Source organism: Pan troglodytes, chromosome 20 (genome assembly GCF_028858775.2).
Source record: "Pan troglodytes isolate AG18354 chromosome 20, NHGRI_mPanTro3-v2.0_pri, whole genome shotgun sequence".
NCBI classification, from domain to species: domain Eukaryota; kingdom Metazoa; phylum Chordata; class Mammalia; order Primates; family Hominidae; genus Pan; species Pan troglodytes.
Genome location: NC_072418.2, coordinates 13,022,603 through 13,041,356, shown reverse-complemented (window position 1 = coordinate 13,041,356; position 18,754 = coordinate 13,022,603). Strand labels below are relative to the sequence as shown.

The 18,754-nt window shown below is 53.1% G+C and overlaps 2 protein-coding genes across 2 annotated transcripts; both read left to right on the top strand.

Annotated features, from left to right (window-relative positions):
• Positions 1–8: 8 nt before the first annotated feature.
• On the top strand, positions 9–5,791 carry FDX2 (ferredoxin 2). Its single transcript, XM_512366.8, has 5 exons — positions 9–173; positions 266–320; positions 533–639; positions 5,068–5,155; positions 5,366–5,791. The coding sequence occupies exons 1-5, from the start codon at positions 20–22 to the stop codon at positions 5,520–5,522; spliced, it is 561 nt and encodes a 186-aa protein (XP_512366.3). The 5' UTR covers positions 9–19; the 3' UTR covers positions 5,523–5,791.
• A 412-nt stretch (positions 5,792–6,203) lies between these two features.
• On the top strand, positions 6,204–11,238 carry ZGLP1 (zinc finger GATA like protein 1). The gene is made up of 5 exons (XM_024351849.3): positions 6,204–6,648; positions 7,447–7,812; positions 10,083–10,189; positions 10,552–10,645; positions 10,827–11,238. The coding sequence occupies exons 1-5, from the start codon at positions 6,512–6,514 to the stop codon at positions 10,942–10,944; spliced, it is 822 nt and encodes a 273-aa protein (XP_024207617.1). The 5' UTR covers positions 6,204–6,511; the 3' UTR covers positions 10,945–11,238.
• Positions 11,239–18,754: the final 7,516 nt, after the last annotated feature.

Genomic DNA, 18,754 nt, shown 5'->3' with positions numbered 1-18,754 from the left:
TCAGTCGGTGAGTCACGTGATGCATGTCATGGCCGCCTCCATGGCCCGGGGAGGCGTGAGTGCCAGGGTTCTGCTGCAGGCTGCCAGGGACACCTGGTGGAACAGACCTGGGGGCACTTCGGGGTCGGGGGAGGGGGTGGCGCCGGGGACAACCAGAAAGTTTCAAGCGACAGGTACCTGGGGCGCCCGGGGCGGGCAGCGTTAATCCGTCAGATGCCGGCGGGGCGGGGCTCGGCGCAGCCGCTCACCGAACCGTGTTTTCCAGGCTCGCGCCCGGCGGGAGAGGAGGACGCGGGCGGCCCGGAGCGGCCCGGGGACGTGTGAGTGCAGGGGGCCAAGTCCCCCATTCCTCATCCCACGGAATTCCTCTGGTCCCCATCTTGCCCTGTAGCTTCATCTCGAGGTCCCCCTTCTGCTTTGCCCTATTCAGTACCTGTGCGTCAAGCCTCAATTCCTACTTCCTAACCCTAGATTCTACCCGGGCCCTGAGCCCATCATCCAGTTCGGCATTCGCACTTCCATCTGTCCCCAGGGTGAACGTGGTGTTCGTAGACCGCTCAGGCCAGCGGATCCCAGTGAGTGGCAGAGTCGGGGACAATGTTCTTCACCTGGCCCAGCGCCACGGGGTGGACCTGGAAGGTAGGAACCGGGCAGAGGGAATTAAGGAGGTCCTTATCCATTTGTCCAAAAAAAAAAAAAAAAAAAAAAACCCACAAATCAGGTGTGTCTATTCACGTCTTTTTCCCACCAAATATAGACTAAAATCCAAACCCCTCACCACGGCCTCATCTGTTGCCAAGCTCTTATGTATTAAGCATTTATTAGAGATCACTAGGACTCCTGGCTCCCAGGATTTTGTGTTCTCTTCCCCCTTCCTCCCTGTATTCTAGCCACATTGGCTTTCTTTTTGTTGTTGTTGTTTTGAGATGGAGTTTCACTCTTGTTGCCCAGGCTGGAGTGCAATGGCTTACTGCACCTCAGCTCACTGCAACCTCCACCTCCCGGGTTCAAGCGTTTCTCCTGCCCCAGCCTCCAGACTAGCTGGGATTACAGGCACCCACCACCAAGCCCAGCTAATTTTTGTATTTTTAGTAGAGACGGGGTTTCACCACATTGGCCAGGCTGGTCTCAAACTCCTGAAAGGCGATCAACCTGCCTCAGCCTCCCAAAATGCTGGGATTACAGGCATGAGCCACCGCGCCCAGCCCACACTGGCTTTCTTGTGGTTCCTCAAACAACCAAGCTCATTCCTGCTTCGGGGCCTTTACATTTGCTGTTCCCTCTGTCTGAAGTGCTTTCCCAGCAAACATTCTGGCTCTTTCTCATCCTTCAGACCTCAGTGTAAATGTCATGTCCCTAACAATCCCATTCCCCTCAGCCCAGCTGAAGTACCCATGCCCTAGTTACTCTGTCTTATCAGTGTGATATGATATATAGCACTTCTCACTTTTTTTTTTTTCAAGAGACGGAGCCTTGCTGTGTCGCCAGTGCTGGAGTGCCATGATGCAATCATACCTCACTGCAGCCTTGAACTCCTGGGTTCAAGTGATCCTCCCACCTCAGCCTCCCAAGTAGCTGGGATTATAGGCACAAGCCACAATAACAGGCTGTTTTGTTTCCTACTTTGTCATCTGTCCCCCAGTGAGATTGGTGACCCATGTTCTTATGCTTATCTGTTGCCTGTCAGGATGTAACAGATGTTTGATAATTTGTTGAGAGAAAAATAATAATAGAAATTTCTTGTCCAGGCGCAGTGGCTCATGCCTGTAATCCCAACACTTTGGGAGGCCGAGGCAGGCGACTCACTTGAGGACAGGAGTTTGAGACTAGTCTGGCCAACATGGCGAAACCCTGTCTCTACAAGAAACACAAAAATTAGCTGGGCGTGGTGGCACATGCATATAATCCCAGCTACTTGGGAGGCTGAGGCACAAGAATCACTTGAACTTGGGAGGCAGAGGTTGCAGTGAGCCAAGATGGCACCACTGCACTCCAGGCTGCGTGACAGAGCGGGACTCTGTCTCAAAAAAAAAAAAAAAAAGGCCAGGCGCGGTGGCTCACGCCTGTAATCCCAGCACTTTGGGAGGCCGAGGGGGGCGGATCACGAGGTCAGGAGATAGAGACCATCCTGGCTAAAACGGTGAAACCCCGTCTCTACTAAAAATACAAAAAATTAGGTGGGCGTGGTGGCGGGCGCCTGTAGTCCCAGCTACTCGGGAGGCTGAGGCAGGAGAATGGCATGAACCCGGGAGGCGGAGCTTGCAGTGAGCCGAGATCACGCCACTGCACTCCAGCCTGGGCGACAGAGCGAGACTCTGTCTCAAAAAAAAAAAAAAAAAATATATATATATATATATATATATATATATATATGTCTTTAACCATGTTAATAAATATTCACTGACTGAATCTTCATGACAACTTGAGTAGTAGAGACTGTTATTCCCTATTATAGATGAGGAAACTAAACCCCAGGTTAAGTAGACCTGGTCTAAGGGCAAGTGAGTGACAATACTAGACTCACCAGTCCATTGTAGCCACTAATCTGTGCTGCCTTTCTATGAATACCTACTGCGCGTCAGGCAGCAATATACAAAACAAATAAGGCCTCTGTCATCTCACACCCATTTTGGTCTAATAGGGACAATAATCCCACAGGTAAATACATAATTATGACCAACTTGGGAAGGGTTGTCTGGAAGAAAATATACAGGGTTTGCTTTTGGGATGAATATATCAGGGATCCTGATTTTATCATTAAAGGGGAAGATATGTTGGGAGGGGTTATGAAAGGCCTACCTAAAGTTCTGTTCTGGAATCCAGCGGCCAATAGTCTAGGACAGGGATTGGAATGTGAGATAGATTTATTTATTCATTTATTTATTTGAGAGAGAGTCTCGCTTTATCACCCAGGCTGGAGTGCAATGGCATGATCTTGGCTTACTGCAACCTCTACCTCCAGGGTTCAAGTGATTCTCCTGCCTTAGCCTCCCGAGTAGCTGGGATTACAGGCAACTGCCACCATGCCCGGCTAAGTTTTTGTATTTTTAATAGAGATGGGGTTTCGCCATGTTGGCCAGGGTGGTCTCAAACTCCTGACCACAGTTGATCTGCCTGCCTTGGCCTCCCAAAGTGCTGGGATTACAGATATGAGCCACTGTGCCGGGCTAGTAGAGGTAAGTGGCCTGGCAAGGTGTGGTGGCTCACGCCTGTAATCCCAGCACTTTGGGAGGCTGAGGCGAGCGGATCACGAGGTCAGAAGATCAAGACCATCCTGGCTAACACGGTGAAACCCCGTCTCTACTAAAAATACAAAAACAAAATTAGCCAGGCATGGTGGCAGGCGCCTGTAGTCCCAGCTACTCTGGGAGGCAGAGGCAGGAGAATGGCGTGAATCCGGGAAGCGGAGCTTGTAGTGAGCCGAGATCGCGCCACTGCAGTCCAGCCTGGGCAACAGAGCGGGACTCCATCTCTAAGAAAAAAATTACAAAGGAAAACAAAGGAATGAATGAGGGGGATGGGGGAACTGCAAGACTAAGTGAAGGAGTTTGGATTTTATTCTGAGTGTGAAAACCCTTTGGAAAGTTTTAGGCCAGGAGGGACATGATCCCCAAGCACCGGTCTCTGTGATCAGAGGATGTGGGGGTGTGACCAAGGGCAGGTGGTCAGCAGAAAACTTCAGGTTCTGTCTCTTTCAACCCTAATTCCTGGTCTGGTGCAGTGGCATATGCCTGTAGTCCCAGCATTTTGGGAAGCCAAGGCAGGCAGATTGCTTGAGCTTAGGAGTTTGAGACCAGCCTGGGCCACATGGTGAACCTCGTCTCTACAAAAAAAAACATGGCCAGGTGCGGTGGCTCACACCTGTAATCCCAGCACTTAGGGAGGCCGAGATAGGTGGATCACCTGAGGTCAGGGGTTCAAGACCAGCCTGGCCAGCATGGCAAAACCCCATCTCTACTAAAAATACAAAATTAGCTGGGCGTGATGGTGGGCGCCTGTAATCCCAGCTACTTGGGAGGCTGAGGCAGGAGAATCACTTGAACCTAGGAGGCAGAGCTTGCATTGAGCCGAGATCATACCATTGCACTCCAGCCTGGGCAAAGAGAGCGAAACTCCACCTCAAAAAAAAAAAAAAAATTAGCCAGGTGTGGTGGTGCGCACATGTAGTCCCAGCTCCTCGGGAGGCTGGGGTGGGAGGATCGCTTGAGCCGGGAGGTTGAGGCAGTAAGCTATGACTGAGCCACGGCACTCCAGGCTGGGCAACAGAGTGAGACCCTGTCTCAAAAAAAAAAAAAAAAAAAAAATCCTGGCCGGGTGCAGTGGCTCACGCCTGTAATCCCAGCACTTTGGGAGGCTGAGGCAGGCAGATCATGAGGTCAGGAGATCAAGACCATCCTGGCTAACATGGTGAAACCCCAGCTCTACTAAAAAAATATTAAAAAATTAGCCAGGCGTGGTGGCAGGCGCCTGTAGTCCCAGCTACTTGGGAGGCTGAGGCAGGAGAATGGCGTGAACCCAGGAGGCAGAGCTTGCAGTGAGCCGAGATCGCACCACTGCACTCCAGCCTGGGCAACAGAACAAGACTCCATCTCAAAAAAAAAAAAAAAAAAAAAATCCTAATGCCTGATTCCTTCCCCCACCACACTGACTGCTGAGTCAGCCGGTCCATCCTCCAAGAGCAGCGGAGAGGTGGGGACACATTAGCCCAGCACAGTGATAGGGTCACAGCAAGGGCTCACAGGCTGCGGGGAGCCTGCCTGGCCTTTCCCCTCTCAGCTACCTGGCAGCCAAGTCCCTGCTCCTTAATGGTTCTGCATCTCAGCCTGCTAGGGAGTCCCTGGGAAATGGGGCCTCCCGGATGTCTGTTTGTAAACCCTACACACTGGGGAACAGCTAGCTGAGGACATTGAGGACATGACACAGTGCCTGGTACACACAGTGGAGCTGCAGGCCCAGGAGGGAGACGTGAGGCACGTGGTGGAAGAGAGATCTACTCTACGCCGTTTGCATAGCAGCCCCTTCCTGACTCTGCCACTCACCTGCGCCCCCTTCACTTCCCACCCCTAGGGGCCTGTGAAGCCTCCCTGGCCTGCTCCACCTGCCATGTGTACGTGAGTGAAGACCACCTGGATCTCCTGCCTCCTCCCGAGGAGAGGTGAGTGGGTCAGCCCTGTCTAGCTGGCAGCTTCACCCTGGAGCATTCAGCAGCCCCCACCATCCTCCCCACTTCCAGTTCCTGGAAGGGGAGCTGCCTCCCCCACCACTACCCCCTGCGTTCAGTCAGCTTCCTCCCTCCCCCACCTCTGGCCCCCCACCCACCCAGCTAGCTTGCCCTCGGCTAACACTGCCCGTGTCACCACCCCAGGGAAGACGACATGCTAGACATGGCCCCCCTCCTCCAGGAGAACTCGCGGCTGGGCTGCCAGATTGTGCTGACACCGGAGCTGGAAGGAGCGGAATTCACCCTGCCCAAGATCACCAGGAACTTCTACGTGGATGGCCATGTCCCCAAGCCCCACTGACATGAACACCTGGACCATTCCACATTGCCATGGCCCCAGGGCCCAGATTGAGGGAATAGCCAGGTGCCAGCCCTGCCCAGAGTGCGGACAGGCCCGGGAGAGACGTGGAAGCCCCCGTGAAGGACAACACCCCTGCTTGGGAGAGAGTCCCATGTCCAGGCTCTGGTGGGGACAGGGCCCCTAGTGGGGTGGCCTTCCCCAGGCCCCTGAGAATCAGGGTTTGAGTAGGAGTGGACTCATATTGGAGCTGCAATAAATCGATAACACAGGCCCCAGCATGTTGAGTGTCCTTGGGGGACAGATCTGGGGTCTACAGGTGGCTCACACCTGTAATCCTAGCACTTTGGGAGGCCAAGATGGGAGGATCACTTGAGGCCAGGAGCTTAAGACCATCCTGGGCAACATGGCGAGACCTCGTCTCTATAAAAACAGTAAAAATTAGCGTGGAGTGGTGGTAAGTGCCTGTAGTCCCAGCTACTCGGGAGACTGAGGTGGGAGGATCACTTGAGCCCAGGGGATTTAGGCTGCAGTGGAGCGGTGATCAGGCCATTCCACTCCAGCCTGGGTGACAGAGTGAGGCCCTGTCTCAAAACAAAACAAAACAAAACGACACCTGCATCAGCTGTGCTGGGCCCCCAGTTCTCTTTTCCCTCTGGGATCTAAGATGCCGCTGAGGATCCAAGGCAGAGGCCTGGGAGCCCCCATTTCCGAGGGGGAGGGCTAGCGTGGAAGGCCCCGCCCCGGCAGCTGCGGAGGGATTTGGTGGGGTCCAGGCCGCCCTTGCCACGCAGGGGTGCGCGGATGACCTGAAAAAAGCCAGAAAGAGGAAAGGCGCCGCCGAGGCTGGTCGCTCTCAGCTGGGGCTCATCGCATCCTCTACCAAGAGCGCTCCCACCACACAGGTCCCGCCCCTCCCAGGTGGGTTTCATCGGGTGGGCCCAGCGGAACAGGGCCGGGTGAAATTAGGGAGGGGGCTGGGCTGGGGCGCAATGGAGGCCGAGCCAATCCCGGACTCCTCAATGCCAGCAAAGCTGCTGGCGCCGCCCTGTCTGAACCTGGAGCCGCTGGGAGGATCCCCCTCCCAGGAGAAGCCGAGGACCCCAGGATGCTGCAGAATCAGTGAGAGGTGCGTAAGGCCAAACCCCATTCCCCGGACCCCGCTAGCACTTCACCACCTGGCTCAGTGATCAAGGGGTCATGACCTCTCTTTGCTGGGGTTCTCGAGAAGTGGCAATTTTATAATAGTTACTGAAACTTACAAAGAGGTTCTGGTGCCCAGAGACACTTGGGGTCATCTAGGGATCAGAGGCCATGCAATTCCATGTCTCTGGGGCTGATGTAGGCACTCCCCAGGGATCATCCAGGGGTTATGGAGGGCAACTCAATAATAATGAAAATGATAAAAATCGTAATCATATTATGGCAAGCCAGCGGCGTGGTGGCGCGTGCCTGTAAGTCCCAGCTACTCGGGAGGCTGAGGCGGAAGGATCGCTCGAGCCCAGGAGTTCTAGGCTGCACTGAGTCCTGATCACGCCCCTGCACTCCAGGCGGGGGTACAGAGTGAGGCTCGGTCTCTAAAAGAAACACAAAGAAAAAAAGTAACCTTTTTCTCGATCCTGCAGCCAGAGGCTTGAAATCCTGCCTCGGTCACCTAGGGCGGTCCCTGCCTGGGTGATCTACGGGTGCCGTGAGGGGTTGATTGATGTGGAGGGCTGGGCGTGCCTGGGAGGCCCACAGTGGGCGAGGTGAGTTGCAATTACTGCAACTCTTAAACCTTCCACCCAGAGTTAGAAATGACTGAACCTCAGGTGGGGTGTGTAGCCTGTCCAAGGGTACACAAAGAGCCGGCCCAAGTTGGAACCCCCTGGCCGGCTAAACCCAGGAGTCACCCAAGAAAACGTGACCCCACTGCCCTTCTCCCCAGGTCCCTCTGGCCTGCATGCCAGGACTCGGTCACCGCCCTGTGCTTCCTCCAAGAGACAGTGGAGAGGCTGGGTCAGTCCCCTGCCCAGGACACCCCGGTCCTGGGGCCTTGCTGGGACCCGATGGCTCTGGGGACTCAGGGCCGCCTGCTGCTGGACAGGGATTCCAAGGACACACAGACCAGGATCAGCCAAAAGGGCCGCCGTCTGCAGCGCCCGGGGACTCCCTCGGCCCCACCCCAGAGAAGGCCCCGGAAGCAGCTGAACCCCTGCCGGGGCACCGAGAGAGTGGACCCCGGGTTCGAGGGGGTGACTCTGAAGTTTCAGATAAAGCCGGACTCCAGCCTGCAGATCATCCCCACGTACAGGTAGGGGCCGGCTGGGGCCAGGCCGCCCTTTCTCCCAGCTACAACGCAAACACCAGTGTGGGAGGTAGGGGTGCTCCCTGGCGTCGGTGTGGACCCTCACCTGTGCTCTACGTTACACGTGGCCCAGTCTCTGGTTGACAACTTGAGCTGGTGCCAGATACAGTCCTGCCGCTCCTGACTCAGTGGCTCCCCACTCCCAGTGTGAGACCTGGTCTCTTTAGGAATCAGGCCTGGCCTTGCTTAGGCTGCAGCTGCAGCTGCGGTGATTTTTCCCAATAATGCTAACAGCTACTATTTGTTGGTAGTGACAACAATAAGAGGTTAACAGGCAGTATTTTATGTGTATGGGCTCATTCAAAAGCCTGGGGAGGCCGGGCACAGTGGCTCACGCCTATAATCCCATCACTTTGGGAGGCCAAGGCGAGCAGATCACCTGAAGTCAGGAGTTTGAGATCAGCCTGGCCAACATAGTGAAACCCCATCTCTACTAAAAATACAAAAAATTAGCTGGGCGTTGTAGTGGGTGCCTGTAATCCCAGCTGCTCAGGAGGCTGAGGCAGGAGAATCGCTTGAACTCAGGAGGTGAAGTCTTCAGTAAGCAGAGATAGCGCCACCTCACTCCAGCCTGAGCCACAGAGCGGGACTCAGTCTCAAAAAATAAAAAAAAGAACTAGCTGGGAATGGTAATGGGCACCTGTAATCCCAGCTACTTGGGAGGCTGAGGCAGGAGAATCGCTTGAACCCAGGAGGTGGAGGTTGCACTGAGCAGAGATGGCACCACTGCACTCCAGCCTGGGTGACAGAGCAAGACTCCATCCCCTTAAAAAAAAAAAAAAAAAAAAAGCTTTGGGAAGCTGGGCCTGGTGGCTCACACCTGTAATCCCAGCACTTTGGGAGGCCAAGGTGGGAGGATTGCATGAGCCCAGGAGTTCAAGACCAGCCTGGCCAACATAGTATGACCCCCATCTCTAATTTTTACCTATTTATTGTTATTATAAAAATTATAATTATGACTTTTTTAATCATGCCGCCAAAACAATAATTTTTTTTTTTTTTTTTTTTTTTTTTTTTTTTTTGTTGAGATGGAGTTGCACTCTGTCGTTCAGGCTGGAGTGCAATGACACAATCTCGGCTCACTGCAACCTCTGCCTCCCGGATTCAAACGATTCTCCTGCCTCAGCCTCTGGAGTAGCTGGGATTACAGGCGCCCGCTACCACGCCTGGCTAATTTTTGTATTTTTAGTAGAGATGGGGTTTCGCCATGTTGGCCGGGATGGTCTCGATCTCTTGACCTCAGATGATCCATCTGCCTTGCCCTCCCAAAGTGTTGGGATTACAGGAGTGAGCCACCACCATGCCTGGCTGCTTTTTTTTGCTTTTGTTTGTTTGTTTGTTTTTGAGACAGGGTCTTGCTCTGTCACCCAGGCTGGAGTGCAGTGGCGCAATCATGGCTCACTGCAGCCTGGATCTCCCAGGCCCAAGCCATCCTCCCTCCTCAGCCTCCCAACTAGCTGGGAGTGCAGGCCTGCACCACCACTCCTGGCTATTTTTTTTGTTTGTAGAGACGGGGTCTCCCTATATTGCCCAGACTCCCATCTCTTTTTAAAAATCAATAAATCAAATTTTCAAAGAAAAAAAACCTGTTGTGTTGGGAAGCCCATTTTACAGATGAGGAAACTGAGGCACAGAGTAGGAGATAATGTGTCCAGGCTCACACAGCAAGGACATGGAGAACTGGGATTGGAACCTGGCAGGCTGTCCCTGTGCTTACTATTTTTCAAATAATAATAATAATAATTAGGTCGGGCACGGTAGCTCATGCCTGTAATCCCTGCACTTTGGGAGGCCGAGGTGGGTGGATCACTTGAGGTCAGGAGTTCGAGACCAGCCTGGCCAACATGGTGAAACCCCGTCTGTACTAAAAATATAAAAATTAGCTGGGCGTGGTGTCGCGCGCCTGTAGTCCCAGCTGCTCGGGAGGCTGAGGCACAAGAATTGCTTGAACCCGGGAGGTGGAGGTTGTAGTGAGCTGAGATGACACCACTACACTCCAGCCTGGGCAACAGAGCGAGACTCCATCTGCAAAAATAACAATAATAATAATAATAATAATAATAATATTACTAATGAGAGGCAAAGCCAGGCCATTCAGATATTAGTTGCCTCCTCGGGGGATGGCTGATACCTTGATACTAAATCTTCATTTCGGAGGGCTGTTGGGGACAAGCTACGGATCCCCCCCCAGTGCTAATACCTTGTCTGCCCCACAGCCTGCCCTGCAGTAGCCGTTCTCAGGAATCCCCTGCAGATGCTGTTGGGGGCCCTGCAGCCCACCCAGGAGGCACCGAGGCCCACTCAGCAGGCAGCGAGGCCCTGGGTGAGTCCTGAAAACCCAAGAGCTATAAATATTTTGGGGGCCAATTTCCTGTCTTCCCTGCCTTTCTCCCTGCCCCCACCTTCTCCATCTTGCTTCCCCATTTAGAGCCCTCAGGGAGGAGTCGCAGCACCCCCCTCCACTTGGGCTGAGTCACCCCCACCCCCAGCTTCCTCCTCTGCGGAATGCTGCCATCTGTCTCCCTTCCTGGCTTTGCTGTGGCTTAGAGCTGGCAACTCCCAGGGCTGATCCAGAGCTAGGTGGGGCCTTTACTGAGACCCCCACAAAATGCCAGACTCCGCACAGGCATCCCGAGCTCACATGCGTGGCCTCTGACCCCTGCCCTTTGACCTCTGACCCTTCAGAGCCCCGGCGCTGTGCTTCCTGTCGGACCCAGAGGACCCCGCTCTGGAGAGACGCTGAAGATGGGACCCCTCTCTGCAACGCCTGTGGGATCAGGTCCTTAGAATGGAGGAGGGAGTTGGGGCGGGGGTCCCCAAATCAGTCCACGTGTAACCAGGATGGCCTGTGGGGAAAGCAAAAAGCAAAACACCTACCTCTTGGGAAAAGTGGTTTCCTTGTGGTGGTTTCCGGGCCCCCACTGCATCCTAAATGGCAGTTTCTTGTCCCCCAACCCTAGGTACAAGAAATACGGCACTCGCTGCTCCAGCTGCTGGCTGGTGCCCAGGAAAAATGTCCAGCCCAAGAGGCTATGTGGCAGATGTGGAGTGTCCCTGGACCCTATTCAGGAAGGTTAAACCCAGCTTCACCCTGCAGAGCTGCTGCTTCTGCCTCCGTTTCACCAGTGGGAGAATGGGCAGAAGCAGCTCTCCTAGGAGGATTGGGGAAAGAGCCGGCCTGCCTCCTCTCTGCCATCTCCAGATTCAAGGATCCCGGGGGAAGACCCAGGCCTCAGGTGGCAGAGCCTGCTAGGGGTCACCAGCCCCTTCTCCAGTCAGCCTTGGCCGAGGCCCCCTCAGGAGACGCTCTCAGGAAGGATGAGCATTGTTAAAGCAGGGACAATAAAGTACAGAGATATGCCAAGAGAAAAAGCCTGTGATTTGGGATCCCGCCTCCTGTGCCCCTGTGCCAGCCCAGGAAGGTGGACAGGTGTTTTCTCGTTGGGGTTGTGAGGGGCGTGCACACACGTGCGCATGCACAGAGACACAGTCTTATCCACAGGCAGCAGCCCCCACACAGGGAATTAGCCACATTTACCACAATGTCCCATGCAGGGAAACAGCCACTACCCACAGACACACACAACAGACACAGAAAGACACACACAAGCAGGGTGCAGTGGCTCACGCCTGTAATCCCAACACTTTGGGAGGCTGAGGCAGGAGGATTGCTTGAGGCCACGAGTTTGAGACCAGCCTGGGCAACATAGTGAGACCCTGTTATATACAGAAGGGAAAAAAAAAGACACATGTCTAGCCAGGCACAGTGGCTCATTTCTGTAATCCCAGCACTTTGGGAGGCTGATGCAGGTGGATCACCTGAGGTCAGGAGTTCGAGACCAGCCTGGCCAACATGATGAAACTAAATGATGCAAAACTAAATATGTCTCTACTAAATATGCAAAAATTAGCCAGGCGTGGTAGCATGTACCTGTAATCCGAGCTACTTGGGAGGCTGAGGCAGGAGAATCGCTTGAACCTGGGAGGTAGAGGTTGCAATGAGCCAAGATCGTGCCACTGCACTCCAGCCTGGGTGACAGAGTGAGACTCTATCTCAAAAAAGACACATGCAAGACAGCCGTGCGTGCTGACAGACACATCAGCAGAGACACACGTCGACAGGGATATGCTGACACGTAGCTGAGTCACACACAGATTCAGCCCACACAGGACACATGCACAAGACACACATAAAACACACAAGTAGATGGCACACACTAGCAGCATATACCAGTGGATCCTTCATCTGTCACCCAACCCCTGCCTGCAGTGTGTCACTCTCCTTAGCCCCTGCTGTGTCCCCTACCCCCTTTTAAGATCTCCCTAATCCAGCCAAAATGTGTCTCCCAGGCCTGAAGTCAAAAGCCCCAAGTCAGAGGCATCTTTCAGCCGGCGGGACACACAGGCCACCAGCACTCACAGGGAGGGAGGGAGGATGGAGAGTCAAGACTGGTGGCGGGCTGGGCATGGTGGCTCACACCTGTAATCCCAACACTTCAGAAGGCAGAGGTGGGAGGATCGCTTGAGCCCGGGAGTTTGAGACCAGCCTGGGTAACACAGTGAGACCCCGTCTCTACCAAAAAATCAAAAAATGAGCCAGGGGTGGTGGTGCGTGCCTGTAGTGCCAGCTACTCAGGACACTGAGGTGGGAGGATCACTTGAGCCCTGGAGGTCAAGACTGCAGTGAACCGTGATCGTACCACTGTACTCCAGCCTGGGTAATAGAGGGAGACTTGGGGAAAAAAAAAAAAAAAAGATGGGTAGGGTGGGCATGGTCCTTGCTGTGGGCGTGAGTGAGCCACAAAGCCACACACCCTTATGAGATCCTCTTTGTCTCTCCTGGGCAGCCCTGAATGGGAGAACTGGAGTCCAGATTCCTCTGCCCTCAGATCCCTGAATTATTTGATCTTACCCTTCCTTGGCCTGAGACACCCTCCCTCCACATCTCCCCATGGCTGACACCTTCTAATCGCTTGAGGAGGCCTGGCCCCAACATCAGCTCTTCAGAGAAGCCTTCCTTGACCACTCAGACTAAAATAGACACCTCCCCGGACTCAGGCCGGGTGTGGTGGCTCACACCTGTAATCCCAGCACTCAGGGAGGCTGAGGTGTGAGGATCACTTAAACTCAGGAGTTTGAGGCTGGGCTTGGTGGCTCACACCTGTAATTCCAGCACTTTGGGAGGCCAAGGCAGGAGGATCACCTGAGGTCAGGAGTTAGAGACTGGTTAACATAGTGAAACCCCACCTCTGCTAAAACTACAAAAAATAGCCGGGCGTAGTGGCAGGCGCCTGTAGTACCAGCTACTTGGGAGGCTGAGGGAGGACAATTGCTTGTTATCTACAGAATGAAAAAAACAAGACACATGCCCAGCCAGGCAGAGTGGCTCATTCCTGTAATCCCAGTACTTTGGGAAACTGTGGCAGGTGGCTCACCGGAGGTCAGGAGTTCGAGACCAGCCTGGCCAACATGGGGAAACCCTGTCTCTACTAAAGATACAAAAATTAGCCAGGCGTGGTGGCATGTGCCTGTAATCCCAGCTACTTGGGAGGTGGAGGTTACAGTGAGCTGAGATCGTGCCACTGCACTCCAGCCTTGGAGACAGAGACTCCATCTCAAAACAAAAACAAAAACAAAAAACTAATTAAAAAATAAAATAGGCCAGATGTGGCTCACAGGCTCACACCTGTAATCCAAGCTCTTTGGGAGCCCAAGGCAGCAAGATCACTTGAACCCAGGAGTTCAAGACCAGCCTGGGCAACATGGTGAAACCCCGTTTCTACCAAAAATACAAAAATTAGCCGGATGTGGTGGCATGCACCTATATTCCCAGCTGCTTGGGAGGCTGAGGTGAGAGGATCACTTGAGTCTGGGAAGTTGAAGCTGCAGTGAGCCACGATCGTGCCACTGCACTGCTGCCTGAGCAACAGAGTGAGACCCTGTCTCCAAAAACAAATAAAATAGACATTCCCACTCTCACCCTGTGTCAGCCTCCGGTTCAGCTCCTTGCTGGTCTCCCTCTTAGAACCTATCAGAATTTCCATTGTCTGGAAGCCTTCCTTGACTACTCAGTCTAAAATAGAAAGGAAGGCTTATGGTTACATTATCCACATCCATCTCCCCTACTGCCCCAGGAGTTCTCAAGTCTGAGGTCGCCACATCTATGTCCTTGCCCACGACAGGCCTCTCCAGTGCCAAGTATAGAGAAGCTCTCTGCAAGGACACACCTTGAACACATATCTGCAAGCTCGTGGCTGTCTTTACCCACTTATTCAACATTTATTGAGCAACTGTGTGTGCTAGGACCCAATGAGGACCCTCAGTGGTGAACAGAACAAAGATCCCTGCTCTACTGGGGCTGATGTTCTAGGAGACAGTTAAAAAAAAAAAAAAAAAAAAAAAAAAAAACTCAGAGGCAGGACGCGGTGCCTCATGCCTGTAATCCCAGCACTTTGGAAGGCTAAGGCAGGCGGATTGCCTGAACTCAGGAGTTTGAGACCAGCCTGGGCAACACGGTGAAACCCTGTCTCTACTAAAAAACAAAAAATCAGCCAGGTGTAGCGGCATGTGTCTGTAGTCCCAGCTACTCGGGAGGCTGAGGCAGGAGAATTGCTTGAACCTGGGAGGCAGAGGTTGCAAGGTTGCAGTGAGCTGAGAGCACACCACTGCATTCCATCCTGGGTGACAGAGAGAGACTCCCTCTCAAAAAAAAAAAAAAAAAAAAAAAAAAAAAAAAAAAACCTCAGGTATATGTCTAAGAGGATGTTAAGTTGTGAGCTGGGCTACAGAGAAAAAGTGTGCAAGGAAATAAAAGAGTTAAGGAGGTCGGGCGCGGTGGCTCATGCCTGTAATCCCAGCGCTTTGGGAGGCTGAGGTGGGCTAATCCCTTGAGGTCAGGAGTTTGAGACCAGCGTGGCCAAAATGGTGAAACCCCCTCTCTATTAAAAATACAAAAATTAGGCAGGTGTGGTGGCACGTGCCTATAATCTCACCTACTCAGGGGGCTAAGGTGGAAGAATCGCTTTAACCCAGGAGGCAGAGGTTGCAGTGAGATCTTGCCTTTGCACTCCAGCCTGGGTGACAAAGTGAGACTCTGTCTCAAAAAAAAAAAAAAAAAAAATGTCGGGCACCATGGCTCATGCCTGCCTGTAATCCCAGCACTTTGGGAAGCTGAGGTGGGTGGATCAGGAGTTCGAGACCAGCCTGGCAAACATAGTGAAACCCCATCTCTGCTAAAGATACAAAAATTAGCCAGGCATAGTGGTGGGTGCCTGTAATCCTATTGGGAGGCTGAGGCAGGAGAGAATCGCTTGAACCTGGGAGGCGGAGGCTGCAGTAAGCCAAGATTGCACCACTGCACTCCAGCCTGGGTCACACAGTGGACTCCGTCTCAAAAAAAAAACAAAAACAAAAACAGAAAGAAAAAGAAAAAGTAATTGCAGTTTTTGCCATTACTTTTTTTTTTTTTTCCCTCTGAGACAGTCTCACTCTGTGGCCCAGGCTGGAGTGCAGTGGTGTGATTTCAGCTCACTGCAGCCTCCGCTTCAGGGTTCAAGCAGTTCTCCTGCCTCAGCCTCCCAAGTAGCTGAGACTACAGGGGTGTGCCACCATGTCCAGCTAATTTTTTTTGTATTGTTAGTAGAGACAGGGTTTCACCATGTTAGCCAGGCTGGTCTTGAACTCCTGACCTCGTGATCTGCCCACCTCGGCCTCCCAAAGTGCTGGGATTACAGGCGTGAGCCACCATGCCCTGCCTGCCATTGCTTTCAATGGCAAAAACAGCAATTACTTTTGCACCAACCTACTAAAATAAATATCTCATCTGAAGGCTCTGAAAGAGACCTTGAGGTCAGTAGGAGTGGAGAGAGATCATTAAGTAGGGAGGGCACAGGCAGAAAAGGTGAGGTGCTGTTAGTGGCAGGGACTGCACCTGGCTGGTGCCTTTTTGGGTGTTATACCTGGCCCCTGGCTCCAGCACCGAGCACTGGCCTGCCCTCTTGTGCCATTTCCCCGTCTCATCTTTGCTCATTACATGTTTGCATGGGACTGGCTTCCTTCTCTAGGGCTCCGTGTTCCTGCTTTTGAGGGAGGAGGGGCAGAGGAGGAGGCTGTGGGGAGGAGGCCCAGCTGCTGTGCCTTATGCTGTTGGGGATGAGGGGGGAAGGTGCCGTGTAGTGGGGGTTGCAGCGGATACCCTGTGTGTGTCTGTTCTGAATCATGATGGGCTGAGTGGAAAGGCAGGGTGGGGGTAAACTGAAGCACTGTGGGTGGACACAGGACAAAGGAGGCATTGAGGGTGGGGCAGGGGTGCACCCTTTAACAGGGGGGACATGCTAAGGGCTGACACCCACAGCATCAGCCAGTGCCTGCCCAGGAAGGTCTCACTGAAGTCTCAGGGCAGAGGCACAATGGAGAGGGCCTCCACCCACCCTGGCAAGGCGGCCTCAGCTCTGCCGGTAACCAGGCCTGGGGGAAGCACCTAGCTCCCACCTCCAAGAGTGACCCGGATCAGAGGGCAGTGCTGGGTGGAAGAGATAAGTAGGAGGAAGGAGTGAGGTCCCCACCCCTGCCCAAGGGTGTGAAGAGAGGGGAAAACAGGCACTGAGAGAGGACGAGCTCTAGGTCACACTGAGAAAAGACAGCCAGCCGGGCCAGGCACAGTGGCTCAGGCTTGTAATTCCAGCACGTTGGGAGACCGAGGCAGGTGAATCACGAGGTCAGGAGCTCGAGACTAGCCTGACCAACATGGTGAAACCCTGTCTCTACTAAAAATACAAAAATTAGCCGGGTGCAGTGGTGGCGCGCGCCTGTAATCCCAGCTACTCAGGAGGCTGAGGCAGGAAAATCACTTGAATGTGGGAGGCAGAGCTGGCAGTGAGCTGAGATTACACCACTGCACCCCAGCCTGGGCGACAGAGAGACTCCGTCTCAAAAAAAAAAAAAAAGAAAAAGAAAAAGACAGCTTAGATTGTGCCTGACGCATAGTAGGTGTTCAAAAAAAGTTTTTGGATTTTTTCGTTGTTTGTTTTTAGAGACAGGGTCTTGTTTTGTCACCTGGGCTGGAGCACAATGACGATATCATAGCTGGAAGTGGCTTTGACCTCCTAGGCTCAAAGGATCCTCCTGCCTCAGCCTCCCAAGTAGCTGGGACTACAGGCATGCACCACCATGTCTGGCTAATTTTTGAAAAATACGCCAGGCATGGTGGCTTACAGCTGTAATCCCAGCACTTTGGGAGACCGAGGCAGGTGGATCACCTTAGGTCAGGAGTTCGAGACCAGCCTGGCCAACATGGTGAAACCCTGTCTCTACTAAAAATACAAAAATTAGCTGGGTGTGGTGGTGCATGCCTATAGTCCCAGCTATTTGGGAAGCCAAGGCAGGGGAATTGCTTGAACCCAGGAGGCAGAGGTTGCAGTGAGCCAAGATCACACCACAGCACTCCAGCCTGGGTGACAGAGCAAGACTCCATCTCAAAAAAAAAAATTTTTTTTGAGGCCAGGCGCGGTGGCTCATGCCTGTAATCCCAGCACTTTGGGAGGCCGAGGCGGGAGGATCTCGAGGTCAGGAATAGAGACCATCCTGGCGAACACGGTGAAATCCCATCTCTACTAAAAATACAAAAAAAAATTAGCTGGGTGTGATGGCAGGCGCCTGTAATCCCAGCTACTTGGGAGGCTGAGGCAGGAGAATGGCATGAACCCGGGAGACGGAGCTTGCAGTGAGCAGAGATAGTGCCACTGCTGTCCAGCCTGGGCGACAGAGCGAGACTCCATCTCAAAAAAAAAAAATTTTTTTTTGAAACATGTTTTTTTGTAGGGTCTCGCTATGTTGCCCAGGCTGGTCTGAAACTCGTGGGCGCAAGGGATTCTCCCACCTGGGCCTCCCAAAAGTCCTGGGATTACAGGCTTGAGCCACCATGCCCAGCCCCCTCAAAAAACACTTTTTTTTTTTTTTTTTTTTGAGACAGAGTCTAGTTCTGTTGCCCAGGCTGGAGTGCAATGGCAAGATCTCTACCTCCCGGGTTCTAGCAATTATCCTGCCTCAGCCTCACGAGTAGCTGGGATTACAGGGCGTGTGCCACTACAACCCAGCTAAATTTTTGTATTTTTTTGTTTTTGTTTTTGGTTTTTTTTTGAGACAGAGTCTCGCTCTGTTGCCCAGGCTGGAGTGCAGTGGTGCAATCTCGGCTCACTGCAACCTCTGCCTCCGGGGTTAAAGTGATTCTCCTGCCTCAGCCTCCTGAGTAGCTGGGACTACAGTCATGTGCCACCACGCCTGGCTAATTTTTTGTATTTTTAGTAGAGACGGGGTTTCACCATGTTAACCAGGACAGTCTTGATCTTCTGACCCCATGATCCGCCCGCCTCAGCCTCGCAAAGTGCTGGGATTACAGACGTGAGCCACTTCGCCCGGCCTTAATTTTTTGTATTTTTAGTAGAGAAGGTGTTTCACCACGTTGGCCAGGGTGGTCTCGAACTCCTGACCTCAAGTGACCCCCCCCTCCCCCCGCCTTAGTTTCCCAAAGTTCTGGGATTCAAGCGAGAGCACTGTGCTCGGCCCTGGCTAATTTTTTTTTTTTTTTTTTTGAGACAGAGTCTTGCTGTCTGCTAGGGTGGAGTGCAGTGGCATGATCTCGGCTCACTGCAAGCTCTGCCCCCCGGGTTCATGCCATTCTCCTGCCTCAGCCTCCTGAGTAGCTGGGACTACAGGCGCCTGCCACCACGCTCGGCTAATTTTTTTTTTTTTTTTTTTTTGTATTTTTAGTAGAGACGGGGTTTCACCGTGTTGGCGAGGATGGTCTCGATCTCCTGACCTCGTGATCCGCCCGCCTCGGCCTCCCAAAGTGCTGGGATTACAGGCGTGAGCCACCACGCCTGTTTTTTTT

Coding starts and splice junctions, on each gene's coding strand:
- ZGLP1 (XM_024351849.3), top strand. CDS start 6,512: ATGGAGGCCGAGCCAATCCCGGACTCCTCAATGCCAGCAAAGCTGCTG. Junction 7,813..10,082: donor CAGATCATCCCCACGTACAG/GTAGGGGCCGGC, acceptor TCTGCCCCACAG/CCTGCCCTGCAGTAGCCGTT. Junction 10,646..10,826: donor TGCAACGCCTGTGGGATCAG/GTCCTTAGAATG, acceptor CCCCAACCCTAG/GTACAAGAAATACGGCACTC.
- FDX2 (XM_512366.8), top strand. CDS start 20: ATGCATGTCATGGCCGCCTCCATGGCCCGGGGAGGCGTGAGTGCCAGG. Junction 174..265: donor CAGAAAGTTTCAAGCGACAG/GTACCTGGGGCG, acceptor CGTGTTTTCCAG/GCTCGCGCCCGGCGGGAGAG. Junction 321..532: donor CCGGAGCGGCCCGGGGACGT/GTGAGTGCAGGG, acceptor ATCTGTCCCCAG/GGTGAACGTGGTGTTCGTAG.